The sequence below is a fragment of the Corvus moneduloides genome, chromosome 3 (genome assembly GCF_009650955.1).
Source record: "Corvus moneduloides isolate bCorMon1 chromosome 3, bCorMon1.pri, whole genome shotgun sequence".
In the NCBI taxonomy this organism is placed as follows: domain Eukaryota; kingdom Metazoa; phylum Chordata; class Aves; order Passeriformes; family Corvidae; genus Corvus; species Corvus moneduloides.
In genome coordinates this window covers 90,906,744-90,923,560 of record NC_045478.1, presented here as the reverse complement: position 1 = coordinate 90,923,560, position 16,817 = coordinate 90,906,744, and the positions used below count along the sequence as shown (strand labels likewise).

Sequence of the window (16,817 nt, the reverse complement as noted above, 5' to 3'; positions counted from 1 at the left end):
GATTAATGTTTATAAGTTGGTTATTATAAGCCTGTAAGTCTATCACTGCCCTCAGGATAATAAGAATAGAGACACCGTAGTTTGAGACAGCAAAAACAATAAAGACTTTGTTGAGTGTTAGAGGTACATTCCAAAAGAGACAGTTACATTTAGAAAGGATTAAGTGGAGAAAATAAAGGGCTGGAAAACTTAAGAAGTTTGGTTTGATATTTATTTTAACTCTTCACTCAACAACTTCTTCATGTGTAGGTTGCTACTTTGGGACTGTGATGATCGGAGCTACAGCTACTACATTGAGGTTTCAACGAACCAGCAGCAGTGGACCATGGTGGTGGATCGCACAAAAATTTCCTGCAAGTGAGTTTAGTTTTTTCCACTCATTGGCACAAATTAAGAACTGGAAAATGGGGTTTTTGGTGGGTTTTTTGTTCAGTACTTACATAGTGAAAAGAATGATCATTGCATAACCTGTAGATTAATGCAAGGCTTTCAAACCAGAATCAATTTCTTAAGAACCACGTCGGTACTGGATCTTCGGACAAACAGTTGGATTCTTCATTCATAAAAAAGTCTGCCTATTATACCCTTGGTATACCTAGTAATCTGTGATCACTAGAAGTTAAACCATGTTTTTCTGGAGGTCACATATTTATGGTGATCCCTAATGTTAAACCATCCTGCCTTGGGAAGTGTGGTAGGAGAGGGAAGAGAGCATACTTCATAAAGGATTTTGGTAATCAGATATCTTCTTCCCTTATCAAAATGCATAACTGTATTGTATGACATTTGAAGGGAGTGGGGAGAGCGAGGGTAGGAACCAAACCATAACAGACCAAACAGTTGCCAAAGCTCTACCTTGTCTCTGTTCAAAATTAGAGTACCTGACTTACACACTGAACACTCTGCTTTCAAAAAGGACTCTTCCAGGGAAAAAATGTGCGCCTTAACCAGAGATAAAGAAGAGAAAAACTTTCCTTTTCATTTGAATACTTAAAGCAGGAGAAATCAGGCATGAATACTCTCCATGTATATACCCTCCATTGGCTTTACTGCAGTTTCTGCTGATTAAACCCATTCCTCGAGTATGGAAGAATAATTTGGTGCTGAGAGCCTTCTTAAACTACGTGATGATGGTTCTAATTCCTAGCAAAGAATGACCTAGATACTGGCCATGGGACTGAAAAGACAGTCTGCAAATTTATATATTACATATCCAGAAGCCAGGTATGCTCAGCATTCAGTGAATGTTGATGGGATATGAGTTCCTGATTAAGCCCCAGGGAAGCTCAGAATTATAAAAATCTTACATCTTTCCTTTTCCCCAAGTCAGTTTTCCATAAGATGTGCTTTCTTTCTTTGGACAAAATTCAAGTCATCAGCTTATATGGGGTCAGCCCCCACCCATCTTGTTTATGTACCAACCAAAACAAAATTGATTTTACAGATTCAGAGGTGTTCTGAATTCTCAGTTTGTCACATCAAGCAAGAGAGTTATTCAGTCCTTTGTAGCAGCACTGCTGACACACATTTTTCTAAAGTTTATATTTCATCTCTTCACAAACAGTATGACTCAAATGCTTTACAAAGCACTCTGGATGTGTTGGTGAAGGAGAACTTGACACGTCCTTTCAGTGCCTGTAAAGGGCAGGGTATTGATGAGCAGAAAACCTGGGTTCTGCCTGCAGGTCTGGAGAATGATTAAATCTTCACTCGTTCTCAAAGATATCTCAGCGTAATAGATAAAACTCATCTTTTTGTCTGCCTCCAGCAGTGGGAGCACTAAAAGGCTGAAATCACAAAAGGGAGAGAAAGAGGCACTCAGGAATCTTTGTGCACTTTTTCCTTTTACATTTTGATATTAAAAGCCTATAACAGTCAAAAGGAGCACTTGCTTGAGTATGCAGGTGCAATTGCTGATTGACTGCCCAGTTCAAATATCTTTTCACCATGCTCAAACTACGCTTTTTTGCTTTTTTTATTATTTTCAAAGCCTTAGCCTTGAGCAAATAGAAGTACATCCCTGAAGTAAAGATAGCTGCCTTCTTTGGGTATACTTCAAAATCTTGATTCAAAACATAGGTACTCTGGAAGCTCTCAAAGCTGTGACTGCAGGAACCATTTTCATGTGGATTAAAGAATTGCATTTTGCCTAACTTCTTGCTCTGACAGATGTGGAGTCAGCTGGCATAATGCCAGTCTTTAATCCTGAAGTCTACAGACATAATGTATCCTAGCACTGTCTGTAACTATCTGCTTTAAACAGATACAAAGACCTGGTCATGAAGCTTCCAGAGTTCACTGGCCATCAGATTTCAGGTGATTTCTTTGCATATGATAGCATTTTTTCATGTTCAATTTATATCTCTTGCCTTTATGATCAGAAAAATAGATCTTTTTTTTTTCCAGTCAAAGAAACTAAATATGTTTCATTTTATTTTCAGGAATGATTTGCAGAAATGCTGAAGTTATTTCAGCTGAAAAATTACTTGAATTGTAATGGCAGTTTGATAACTAAGTATATGTACCATATAAAAATAAATATATACAATAATATCTATAATATCAATATTTCTCTCTAGTAAATATGTTAAATATATAAAATGCTATATAACTGTCAAATGCTAAAATGCTAGACTGGTCTGTAAAGTACAGAGCATTGTAATTTCATACAGTCTGTAATTATATACAGTACTGGAACACTTAATTTTTTTACTGAAAAATACTGAAACACAGTGTGATCTCAAAAAGCCATACTCTTAGTGCTTAAAAACAGTTGAACGTAGAATGGATGAAACGTCATTCAGTGGCTCATGTACTGAATGAAGGCCCTCACTTAAAATTGTTGGCTAAGCTTTCAATATGGTGATGGAGACTTCTTAATGAAGAGGGAAAAATTGAACCAGTCACTGCCTGGAATATGTGAAGAACTAACTTTTTGGGGTTAGTTTCTGTAATTAAAAAAAAAAAGCTCAAATTGAAAACCTGGGGTGGGGGTTGCCATGAAAACAAACAACTTTTTTTCAGTTTAGATAATTGTAACAGTGACAACAAACAGAGAAGATAGAGTTGGATTTTAACCAAAATTAATAGGTGCTGGTAAAGCGGAGGTGGTACAGTTTTTCTGGTTTACTGTCATAGTGTAATGGTAAAGATACTCCTGATGGGTGCAAAGGATTTCTATTTTTTCTGTCTGTCCTTCCTCTTAGCATCACATTGGTATTTTTAATCTGCCTCTGAATGCCTTCTGTTGAAGTGATTTACAGACTCCCCAAGGAAAAGGAAGGTTCAGACTGTGCCTGGGCTTGACTCACCATCAGGTTTAGGCAGACAGTTACAATACCTACATTTGGTAATTTTCATTAACTAGACTAGAGCATACAGGGATAGAAACAACAGTACCCTCATCTTTTTTTTCTTTGTATGTTTTTGAATGCTGCACCCCTCTCTCACCTGGATGAAACAAAACAAATCTTCTGCTAATGTGGTACAATTTTGTGACTATTTTTTATCTCAGCCAAATTGGTGAGAGCCAATTTTTTCTGATGATTGTTTGACATCCCAGCCTGAAATGAAATAATCCTATGTTGGTATAAAAATTATCTTCACTTAGACTTGTGTCTTTGTTTAAGGAAAATGAGAAGTAGGTATGTCTTTCCATGGGACTATGATTGCCTGTTTGACTGCAAGTACCTCTCAGAGGAACAGTCAACTAGTAATCCTTTTACATGTATTCGTGTCAGGGTAAAATATCAATTCTTTCTAAAAAGTATGCTCCAAATTATACATGTTTCTCTTACGAATTCTGGAGATGTGAGTGGTTGATAAGGTCTTGAAATCCTGAGGTTACCCTTTCTGGCATTAGTTCTGTGTTTAGTATACTGCAGTAGACTGAAGCAAAATAACTCACTTGCTTTCCAGTATAGAAAATCAAAGTGGATGTAGTTAAAACATGGGAGAATTTCACAGGGGCCCACATTTGAAGACACAGAATGCTTCAATGGGAAAATTTGCATTACTAGTAATATTCTCTATTAATTTTCCAGTCTTCAAAGATGTGTGGCTTAGAGTTCTTCCTGTGGATAAGAGTTTTTTTCGTTTGCTGCCTGGCTTTCTGTCTACCTGTTCTTGCAGTGGAGTTACAGACTTTGTGGAATTCATTAGCCTGCTGTCTTGTAAGTGTTCTGTGAGGTCTCCAAATAATTTTTGCTCAATTGCTGGCACAAAGGGTAGGATGAACGGTAAGGGTGCCGCACACAGACCTCAACAGACACCTTTGATAATTGGGAAGTGGCAAAAAAAAACTATGAGAAAGAAAATTAAATTATGTTTAAAGAGCATATATTGGTTTTGGCAGACTACTGAAGCATGAACTTCCCCTTTAAACTATCAGTGTGCTGCTTTGGGTTGTTTTAATGGCACTTTTAATGTAGTATTTTGTGTAAATTAATAATTCAGTGCTCAAAGGCAGGAACTGACAGGCTACTCCTAACCTTCTCTTCTTCCAGTTTTAAAAGGCTGAAGACAAAAACTGGATGTCTGTTATCTTCACAGGGGAAGCTTGTATACCTTCCCTAAGTGAGAGCCAATTAATGCATACTGGGTGTGTAATTGACAATTTTCACATGCTCTGTGGAGGCTATTTTTTTTTTCTTTTCCACAATAAGCTGTTTTTCTCTACACAGTATGACAGTAATGAAAAACAGTCATGTTCCCTTCTATTTTTAAAAACATTTATGATAAGTGGACTTGACCATGTTAGTGTCGAACAATAGAGACTTGCACTTGTTAGGAGAATTTGCTGACAGAGTCTGAAAGTCAAATGAAAAACAGAAGATACCAAAGGCCAGTGGGAGAGCCAGACCTCAGAGTTAATGACACTTCTGACAAAATAAATCCTGCAAAGACAAATACTAAGCAGGCTATCATGGTGCTCGTCAACTCAGTATCATTCTTCAAAGTTCTCTTCTTTGTAGTTATTGTGAAATGGATCTAATCTCTTGGCAGCAGGCATACCATGTTCAATTTAATACTGTGATGGAATTTGGGAGACAATGAATATTGTTTATAGATGGACAGTTCTAAGGCAGTGCATATTAACTGTCTTTGTGGCTGGTTGAGATTTTCTTGTGGCAGGCATTACGTGATTTTCAGGAGGTTTATGACATACTGCATTATACATATATTTTTAATTCTTTGTTGTTCAGAATGTTCTGCTGTTATAAATTTTTAAAAGCTTCCAAACTTAATTTCACATTTCCATTGCTTATTGAGTTTTTATTGTATAATAGTTATTTCAAATTCTCAATTCTCAGTTCAGTTCCCCTCAAAATTTTCTTCTGTAGTTTGAGTATAAATCTAATCAATACTTTCACATCCAGCCTCTGGGGTGTGAATGAATGATTCATTATCAAAGTTTATTAACTGTCTTCTGATTAATTTTTTCAGAATAATTTTCAACATTGAGGTTTTTGCTCTTGTCCAGTGTTTCATATTTCTACCCTATGATGTACTATGTGCATTTCAAGTTTTCATTCACTACTGTATTTTATTTGATAATAATTCACAGGTAAAGAACACTGAGAGAGATCTAGGTCATGCACTTAACAGTCCTAAACCACTTTGCAGGTGTTTTTCCTTGTTGGCTGAGGATTTCAAGTGAGAAAGTACTTCTAAACAATGACAGTGGCACAACTCATTGGGATTTTTTTCCTGGGTATACTTTTGTGAAACCACGTTAATATCTATCATGATATGATTATTTCTTCTGCTATAGAGATAATATTTGAAGTGTATTAATATCTTTCCTTGTAACTGCACATGGCACATTGCGTACTTATATTTGTAGTTTCTTGTATCTAACCACAAACATAGCACTTTTTTATTCCTGTCCTCTTCTAGTGCCTGCACTTCTCTGTATGATCCCATTTCTAGAATTTCCTTGCATCCGTTTGCATTCATCATTCTTCTCCTTAACTACTTTCACAGAACTGTTTTCTTGCATAATGAAATGGCTCAAACATTTCTCAGCTCTTTCCAACTGCCTGTATGCCTGCCTCACGTTTTTCTGCTGTTTCCCATCAGTTTTGCATGCATCCATTGTCCTGTCATACCTAGAATGAGAAAACAACTTTTTTCCTAATTTCTGTGTAGTCCTTAATTCTGTCTCATGCCTGAGCTCCCAAGTGGCAGGGTGGAACAGGATATAAGGAACTGCTATTGTACCTGTGATGTCAAGCAGATTACTTTGACCATGCTTCATCCTATTTTACATGAAGTAATTTCACAGCAAAACTGTTCTTGTACCTCTTCTGTCAAACGGAGTATATTTCAACTATGGTCCATCCTATTTATTTCACATGAAGCAAATTTCAGAGCAACTCTGTAAAATCCAGATGTCTGCTCTGGGGTTGCTGAACTCACAGTAGCTACATTCATACAATACAAAATGAAATATATTCAAGCAAGATGTCTGGGAAATTGCTACACTGTTAAGCTCAATTTCAAGTCTCACTTCACAAAAATAAACTAAGAGTTCTCATTAGTGTGTTCATTGTGCCGGTAATAATGCCTACTGGAACAAGTCAGACAGATATAAAGGGTCATTTTGTGTAATTATTGAGCTTTTAAGCCCTGAACGATAGAGGCATCGAAGTACATATTTTTCCCTGTGTTTATATGCTCACTTTTCGAAAGATGCTAATAAGGCAAAAGAAGAAAGACTCCAGCTTCACAGTGCTGTCTTAGTAAGCATAAAGAATTAAGATTTCACAGAGAGAAACCAGAGTTTCCATTTCAGAGCATTAGGAGCCTCTCAGCAGTGTAGAAACTGCATCTAACATTTCATTTGCTAGCTTTTATTTTAGATGATTCTAGCTTGATTGAAGAAAGGTCCAGCTTCTTTAAAGTTACATTTCTTAACAGCAATTCAGCATCTCAAGGTTTTCAAATTGTTAATTTCTCTTTTCTATTTTTCCACTTCTACCTTCAGTTCCTTGTGTTTGCTTTTCAGCCACAAATATACATGGATCTTTTGAGCAAGCCTTCAACAGACCAACAAGGAGCTGCAAACTGCAGTGTCTTATTCTCCCTTAAATGTTTTTCCATGTACTTGTTCACTGCAGCTCTGCATGTACCATATGCATTAAAGTTTTGCTTTGCTCCATTTTGCCCTGCAGGTGGCATGTTCTTAGCTCCTCTTCATGCACATTACTGTGAGGATAGTTGTGAAAACACCACAGTAACTCTGACATCAGTTTGGATGTTGGCTCAGTTCTGCCTCAGAGAAAATAAGTAATACCAAATTACACCCACAATATCACTACCTGTTTCTTTTAGGTATTGGGTTTTTCCCCCATGCCAGCAAAGACTTGAATGTCTCTTTGGTGAGCAGCAAAAAATTGTTAAATTAAAAACAGATACATGTATTGCTATTACCATCTAGAAAAAAATACTCTAAGAAGAAAAGGTAATTCAGTATGTGTAAAATATTTGTTCTTTAGTCTTCTGTTCAAAATAAAAAATCAAAACAAACAGTCATTTACTTTCAAGAATTATTATCATCTTGTATCTAGTACCTTGGATTGCCTTCACAGTCATAAATTCTCTCTCTTGAAGATGTCTGTGCATGCGTGCATATACCCACATGCATGTAGGCATACCCACACATGCACCCTCTCAGCACCCATATAAATAAGTATTACTACCAAAAAAGTTATCCAAATTGTACAATTTGGGAAACTGGCACATTTATCTGACTGAGATAAGAAAGGAATGCCTAATACCTGAACTGTTGTTTTGTGGCTGTGTTTGTTTACTTTGAAATTCATTGTTGCTTAGATACTAAACTGATGAATAAGAGAGACCCAAATATTCATGATCTAGGTGGTAAGTTGTTATTTTGTCTGTAGCCCTTTCTTACAGGCAAAATCATTAAATAATATAGCAACTGTTGACATCTCCTTTTACTGTCAGGGGGCCAGTCAGGTGTTAACATATCAGATCTAGAGATTTGCCCTAATTTGGTTGTTGATATTCAGGATCTAATTTCATCAAAACTCTGAAAAGTACACATTTGCTTATGCTGGCCAAAACAGGTATGGTCCTTAGGGTTACAGATGTCTTGTATTGAGATTCATGCAGTATTAAGCCATTGATTTATTCACAATAATGTTTTTGCCAGGACAGATTATAACCATGAACCACAAAGTCGAAGAATTATTATATCTTTAGGTTCATGCTTTGACTATTTCTGCACTATGTGGTATGTGGTCTATTATTTTAGAATAAGGCTTTGGCAGTTTGTTCCATACACTTAAAGGGATGGTGTTTCCATTTTGCTCTTTGCTTTTCTGTTACACTGAATTCCCACAGTAAGAATTTTTTATTTCTCAATATTTTTATTTCTCAGTACGGAACATCATCATACTACCTAATTTCATTCCGCTGTTTTTCCTCTATGCCTGTTCACTAATCTTTCTTTCTTAATGGTTTTCATATATTTCACATACATTTATAAAATCCTTCTGCCTTTTTCCTGATACCTTGGTTGCTATGTAAACAAGTTTTGCCTGACTTTGTTTTGTGCTCTTTCATCATGAATGATGTTTCCTTTCTTTTTAAAATTGTATTTGTGAAATTTTACCCAGTTCTTTGTCTATAAATTTTTAAGGCAGAGAGTTCCAAACTAAATACTAAAATTCAGTTTACCATACACCTTTGTGAGGGATTTTCATTTTTTCTGTGCTAAAAGTAACAGAAGAAAAGTTGTATTTGTTCCTTTTGTCTGTCTCAGTTCACTTCACTCTCATGTCTAAAATTACTGCAGTCATGGATTCAGGTTCAGGGTTTTTAGTGGGTGAGTTTCAGTCTGAGGTCATAAGGCTTTCCTTTCTGACCTTGAGGTTAATAGATAATTCAGTGTGGTAGTAGAAAGGGTAACAGTTTTCCTCCCTTCCATTACCAAAGCTCAGTATGCCTGTATTGCTGTTGGGAGGAGGCACATGCTGATTTACTTTCTTCACTGTTTTATTCTTCTTTGAGGCTGTGGTCCAATTTACTGCATTCCTTGGAGGTTTGACATGTCAATTAGATGTTATCGACAGTAATAGAAGAGCGGTTGCTGTAAATGTGAAGTTTTTACGAGTGGGCCGTGAAATTACACCCAGGGGAATGTAAGAGACAAGTGTGATAAATAGTGTTAGTGTACACACTACAAAGAAACTGATTAATAGGGAGCATGTTTCTGTCTCATATCTCTAAAAGAATTGTTTATACATTTGTTTTTAATCAACTTTTCCATTGGTATGAAAAGTTATATAATAAAAATAGCCCACAATCTGTTGTACGTTTATGGGGAGGAGACGTCTTCAAAGTTGAAAGCATCCCATTAATTGTATTATTGGGTATGTTATTGCATTGGATGGCTTTTCATATCTTTGCTATCAGTGTGAACATCAGGAGCAATAACTATTGGTAATGAGTAAGCACAAAAAACCCAATTCAAACTCTGGGATTATGCAGATTTGTCTTGTGCATGTGTGCTCTGGTGTACACAGAAGGAAGGTGAACTCCCAAGTTACTCCAGTTCGCAGCCTTCATCTGCTGTCAGCTTCATCTGCCACTGCCATCCCCCGAGGGTGTGTGTGTAGATACTACATGCATGGTTCTTGCCACAACATAGAAATTTGGCTCATGGCATTCTGCCAGTTTCCAGCAAATTGCTAATAATTTAATTTTATGTAAAACTTTAAAATATAAACTAAATTTTTGGAAGTACAGAAAGGCAATCTATTGAAACTGAAAAAAAATGTGTAAGCAGTCTAAATTATATGAGTTTATGCAGAACAGAAACGCTAGCAGTTGCCTACATTGTTATGTGGAAATATTTGAAAATTGATTGCGTCATTTAGTTAGAAAGATAATTATAACATTCAATTTTCCCATTGTTCAATTTGACTATATTTTAACATTTTCTTCTTGTAATACTTTTTCTAAAAAGTAAAAACATCAGCACTGAGGCTTTGAAAGCAGGTGTTACTATAAAGAGTCTTTCAAGTGAGAAGTTTTATAAAGATGTCAGAAAGCCAGCATAGACTTCATGAAATAGATTTTATGTCAGTATTTTTTTTCTAGTAGGTCTGCTAGGTCTGTTTTGTCAAGCTCACATCTGGTTTCTACAACAAATCCTGTGCAATACGACGTTTATAGCAGTTTAGTAAAGCATTCTTATAGCGGACAGATATTTTGTTTGGATTGGTGCAAGGGACCAAATCATAGAAATATCCTACAAATAGCTACAAATTTAGTTCAGATGCTTTCAGAATCATGCAATCCTTATAGGAAGTATATTTACAATAAAAACTTTTGAGGGAAAGTTTCCTAAAAGGTGTGAATGCATGTTTTTTACTTGTCAATATATAAAGCTATTATGAAACAAATACTGCAACAGGTGACTTTTAGTATTTTTTATTATTCTCAGATTTATTCTAGACTCTTGTAATATTTATACGCACCATTTTTATTACCTCTCTTAGTACTTAAATTCCTTTCTGGTTGTTTGGCGGTTTGGAGTTTTTTGTGCCAAGATACATAATTAGGTCAGTTTTGCCTCCGTCTCTGAGAGCAGCAGAGAAGAAGTTGTTACTTCCAGCTTGCACCTTCCTTGCTTCCTTACGAATCTCATGCTTGACAGCCCACCTTTTGAGAAAGTGCTGTCATGGTCACAGCATGAGACAGAAACTCAGTTTTAGTTGAAGCAGGCCAGCGGTAGAATTGATCTTAATTGACTTCAATTTATAAACCAAAATGCTGATGACCTTTGATTCCTCACAATATTTTCTTTCTCATGCTTTGTCTTCCCTCTCAGTGGCTTGGGAGGCTGGATGGCAAGGGGGCGGCTGAGCTGGCTACTTAGTCTGACTTCTTTATGGGTCTGTCTTTTTGAATAAATATGTTAAATTACAGCTGCAACAGGAGATGGAGTATTACTTCACTTCATTGTTTAATACTGTTATGGTGGAAAACATGGGTTTTATAGGCAATTTATAAGGTGGCTTTACACCTTTTTGGTATTTTATAGCAAAGAGTATCTGTATAACAATTACTTCTATAGCATTTTTAGTGTGTGCTTCTGTGTTTACTTTATAGGTACTCCATAAGAGAGGTTAGTATGGTATTCATTAACAAGCAGGGGGTGTAACATATCATGCAGAACATATTGTGGTTCTCCTCAGGTCTCAGTAAGCTTGCTTATCTGTGCACACAGTTTTTTATTTGGCAGAATCACATGCTGGTTACAATTTGCCTTCCTTATGTCAGTACAGTCATCAGACTAATATATAGAAAGAGAACACAATTCTTTTTTCATTTTTCTGTTACCTGCTTTTACAAATTCCATTAAAAAAATACGTAGTCACAGTTGAAAAAGTCTACATCCAAATAAACTAAGAAGTGTTTCATCACTTACTGTAGAATAAGGCATATGTAGACAAGTATTAGAAAGTAAAATGGAGGTTACGTTTGCTTCCCAGTCTGCTTTCCTTTTTTTCCTTGGAGGACGAACAAAAAAATGGAAAGTGAGGAGACATGATGTGCACATTGAAAATGTACCTGCTTAGCCTAAAGCAAGCCTTGATAAGAATATGATATGGTTATCACAGCTTGATGAATGTTAGTTACGCGTAACAGCTTTCTCTTTTGTCTGACATCTTTGGCCTGAACTGGGTTTCAGCTCTCATCAGTGCTGCTCTGGTAAGCCCACAGTGTGGTAGTACTCTGTAGTGCCAGTGGCTCATTAGAAAACCTCAATAAAATATAAGCTTCCACTTCTTTCTTAATTTGTTCTTTCTGGAAGAGAAGGAAATAATGGACAAGAATCACTATTTATGTTCTTAATTACTATTTATATGTAATAAATCTTTAGAAAGATAGCAGCTTTTCTTAGAAATAACTAGGCAAAGATTCCAAATGCTGAAAAAAACCCCATTATATTCTTTAGGAGGTGAATTGCTATTTTGGAGCTATAGATAGTTTAAGGAATAGCAAGGTATTGGTTTAATTTACCTAGACACCTGTATTTCTTTCATTCTTCTTGCAATAGCCTAATAAGGAAAAAGACAAGAAGAAATAGGAAAGTTGAGGGATTTCTGATGATCTTTTTCCTTCCTCTGAATAGAATCTGGTGAAGAGATTGTGAGATGCATAAAGCTATCAGGTTTTCAGCTATTGCTGTTGGAGAGGTGAAAACTCTTGGCCCAGGAGTCTTGTTTATATGTTTGAACAGAGAAAGTGATTTTCATTGCAAGGAGCTCTAAGTGAGACAGGCAGAGTCAGAGAATAAGAGAGCAAAAGATAATTATCTAAATTATGTTCAGGCTATTATAGAAGACGAATATAGTTAAAATGTAATTAAATATGACAGGCTCACAGGATGCAAGCGTGGCTTTGGAATGCTAATCATCAATTACTGCATCTCCTTAGGGGAGTCAGGCAGAACAAGAGAGTTAGAAGTCGTGTGGCTGAGGTGAGATGTGGAGTGTTAAATGCTGTAGGACTGTAACAAGGCTAATTTATTTTTAAAAATGGAGCTACTAGCCAAACAACTTGTAGTGCTGCATTTCAGCTTGAGGATCCTGGTATAAATGTGAATATAGTATAGGCTGCTGGTCTCAAGTCCCGAGTCTTCTCTTCGAGATGGAAACCTTAGCTTGACACAGTGATTATTTCTGTAGTGAAAGTGATGACCAGAAGTACTGCAGACTGAGCCAGTAAATCTAAAACAAATCAACCAGCAAGACAGGTGTCAAAGCAGAAAAAATATCAACACTGCCTGAATATTTAATAAAGCTAAACCCTGAAAAATATATTTGTTATAGGGTCACTAATAAGGTGTACAGAGACACAAAAAGTCACCAGTGTCATTTTATGAGAGAAGTAAATTCTGATAGCTTCTTTATGACTGTGTCCTAGGTAAAGACGGTGAAAGTATTGCCACCAGTTTGAAAGATTTGTTTGTGTGGCATATGGGGAGTAAAGGTGAAGAAATGCCATCTATTACACAGGACTATCTAATCCCAGGCTAAAAATGAAGTGCTTTTGATATGCTTTAATGCTGCTGTATAATGGTATAGAGTGGCTTATGTGTGAATCAATGCAAGAGCAATGTATAAAGTTTGGAGGAAATTTTTGTAAAGACCATCAAAAGCAATTTTGAGAATAGAAAGACTAGCTAGTGTGAGGAAAGTGTGAAGTAAGCACATATGCATGGCAGGACTAGATAAATGATACGACTACAAAACAATTTGCAAAATAGAATTTCTGCAGAGAAACTGAAATTATTAAAATAGTACCAGCAGAGATAACTAGTAAAAAAAAAGGAAAGTTAAAAAGAAGCTTAAAGATTACCTATGATGTCTTTAATTGAGGAACACCACTGAAAAATTGTTATGGCTTTATACATTAGAAGAATTCTAAGTAAATGAGTTATATCAGCAAAAAAATGCAAAAAGAGGTCAGATATGCCTTGATAATGTTCTGTCAGTAATCTCTTTTCTCATAGGGGTATAGTTAAATGCATAAATTATCTCTTTGCTGCATAATTGTATCTGTACTGGAGAGGTATTGCCTTGCATGTATCGACATTCTCAAATGTACTGTTGCAGTCAAATCCATACAACTTTATAGTGAACAACATTTGCCTTGCTTATTTCAAAATGATTCTTTCCAAATCCATTTGGCTTGCTTTCTATTTTGCTTTTCTCCTTTTTGCTAAGGAAATAAAAAAGACACCTAATTTTCTCATTATGCAATCCAGTACTAATTCTCTAGTGGCAATATTCTTGCATTTTAATAACTCTTCTACAAATTGTCTATAATTTTGACTTTCCAATGGGAAAGGAATAAAATGGACAGACACCAAAATAGTAAATATTCTTAGGAACGAGTTTATTGAAAATGTTATATCTTCCTTCAAGTCTCACATCCTCAAGAATTTTTTTTATTCTCTTCCATTATATTTTAATATTATTAAAGGATTGATTATAATCCAATCCTAATAAAAGCATTGTAGCAGAAAGTAGGGACTTGCAGTGCAGTGGGAAGTGAAAGAACATAGGAACTGCCTGGAGGAGTTGATCTGGAAGCATGTCATCAAAACAATCTTCAGAGACGTTTTTCTCAATCTCTCTTACTATCTGTCACACTCTTCAGCTATATTCCCAAATAAATGCATCAGCTTCCCTGTTACCACATCATAGGACAGACAATGGCATTTACTGCCATGCTTGGAAAACCTGCACTGAGCTCTTGCAGTGAGTATTTGACCAGTGCTCAGAAATAGTAGAATACAGACTCTCTCTTCTCTTCTCTCCTCTTCTCTCCTCTTCTCTTCTCTTCTCTTCTCTTCTCTTCTCTTCTCTTCTCTTCTCTTCTCTTCTCTTCTCTTCTCTTCTCTTCTCTTCTCTTCTCTTCTCTTCTCTCTTCTCTTCTCTTCTCTTCTCTTCTCTTCTCTTCTCTCTTCTCTTCTCTTCTCTTCTCTCTTCTCTTCTCTTCTCTCTTCTCTTCTCTCTTCTCTCTTCTCTCTTCTCTCTTCTCTCTTCTCTCTTCTCTCTTCTCTCTTCTCTCTTCTCTCTTCTCTCTTCTCTCTTCTCTCTTCTCTCTTCTCTCTTCTCTTCTCTTCTCTTCTCTTCTCTTCTCTTCTCTTCTCTTCTCTTCTCTTCTCTTCTCTTCTCTTCTCTTCTCTTCTCTTCTCTTCTCCTCTCCTCTCCTCTCCTCTCTCCTCTCTCCTCTCTCCTCTCTCCTCTCTCCTCTCTCCTCTCTCCTCTCTCCTCTCTCCTCTCTCCTCTCCCCTCTCTCCTCTCTCCTCTCTCCTCTCTCCTCTCTCCTCTCTCCTCTCCCCTCTCCCCTCTCTCCTCTCTCCTCTCTCCTCTCCCATATTTTCTTATCACAGAACACAAATTCTACATTAGTGTCTAGGAAGGCACAGGCTCTTCTTAATAGCTTCTTTAGGATTTTAAACTCTTTTATTTAGTAGAGCTTTAAAATATTTTCCAAATCACTAGAAAGCAAATCTGGTTTTTACATCACCACTCTCCTTGCATAAAGTTTGCATATGTGAATGTCAAAGCATATGCATAATGCAAACTATGCAATGCTTTGTTATGAGAAGTAGTGTTGTGATCATCTGTTTGTCCCAGCCTCTCATCTTTGGAGCTTTGCAGTTTAAGGTAACGAGTGCTGTTTGGCCATGGAGATTAACTGACTGGCTGTACTAGGGGAATGTTAGAAGGAATCTCAGGAATCATTCTCCTGTTTAGGGGGGAAATGTTTAAATCATAATAATCTTCCAGGTCTTGAAACAATCAATAAAATAGTCCATTCCTGGTTTATATTTTATTTACAGCATGAAGAAATAGCCTGAGCTTTAAAGTAGAGGTATAGCCACATAAGGGATGTAAGTAAACCATACCATTAGGTAGATAACTGCTGTACCTCTGAGGCCTGCCACAGACCACACCTTTCTGTTATCATGAATGACTGTTAATTACACCCATTACCTCATGGAGTAAGACCAGTAAACTACTTGAAATTAGGACTTGATTGGGTTTGTAATCTTCTTTAAGCAAATATAACCAGACAGCAGTGATAAAAGTAAGTTAAGCCCAGAAATGCTATGTTTGTGACAAAAAGAGTTTTCTCACTAAAGGAAAAATCAAATGTGTGACAGTCAGCAACCAAGCTGGTCATACTGCCAGGCTTTGGGGTAGTCTGATGGTAGTGACTGGTGTTCTATTCAAGTTTTGCTTTGGTCCCTTTTTCTTACATGAACACTTCTGAAGGTATTCAGAACCCATTCTGGAAAACTATTCAATGTTTTTTTCCACACTAAGTTAATCAAGTTAGACCTAACTTCATTTTATTTCTGAAGCCTTCTGTGATAGAGAAAGTTAAAATTTGGCTGAAAAGTTAAATTCTGTATATTTTGTTTTCATGTTTTATGAATATGAAATAATTTAAATTTTAATGTGTTCAAGTAATAATCTAGTGTTGTGGAAAACTGGTGTCAAACTGAAACCTCTAATTCCTGGTATATTTTATTTCTTCTGGTTTACTGTCAGTGTTCTGTAAGCAGAAAGTTATGGTGTTCTTTTCCTGCTGTGTATTAGGCTACTTGAGGTGTTGCACCTCACTCAGGTCAGATGAGTATGAGTGAGGAACAAAGATTACAGAGGTCCCAATGTACCTCTAGTGTTCTCTAGCCCAAGAAGTTATACACCAGCTCTGGGAGAGTGGTCTGTTCTCCTCACTGTTGCTGTGTCAGGATGGGGAAATGCTCACAACCTGAACTGCAAATGATGCTTTATGACATTTGTAACTTCCTGGAAGGACTTTGGCCCACACAAGGAAAGCTTGGTTCCTCTTCCTCTACTGCTCCACTTAGAGTATGAAAAGTCTGAGGTTTTAGGTGGTTTGGTTTGGGGTTTTTTCTCCCACAGTTGTAATTTTCTTTAGCCAAGCTCTGGTGATTCCTCATGAGCAGGAGGATGAATTTACTTTAATTTATCTGATCCTTCATTTATCTAATACAGTCAGTATAAGTCAAAGATTTTAGACTTTTGATCCAGGCTTTTTTTCTTTTACCATTTTCTTAACTTTCAGCAATATTATGATTGTTGTCCTTGCACAGAAATTACAGTGATATACGTATGAAATCACATAAGCAGAGTCAAGACACTTAAAAATCAGGAAGGAGTGCTGGAAAATCGGGCAATGAAAAGTGTTGCTCCATTTGCCCTGTTAAGTGATAGTAGTACATACTGTCA

At 36.5% G+C, this 16,817-nt stretch overlaps 1 protein-coding gene across 1 annotated transcript in view; it reads left to right on the top strand.

Moving 5' to 3' along the window:
- BTBD9 (BTB domain containing 9) overlaps window positions 1–16,817 on the top strand; it is a 118,219-nt gene that overhangs the window by 87,422 nt on the left and 13,980 nt on the right. Inside the window, exon 10 of the mRNA XM_032102731.1 lies at window positions 250–357. Within this exon, the coding sequence (XP_031958622.1) occupies window positions 250–357 (108 nt within the window). The remainder of the gene's footprint in view (window positions 1–249; window positions 358–16,817) is intronic.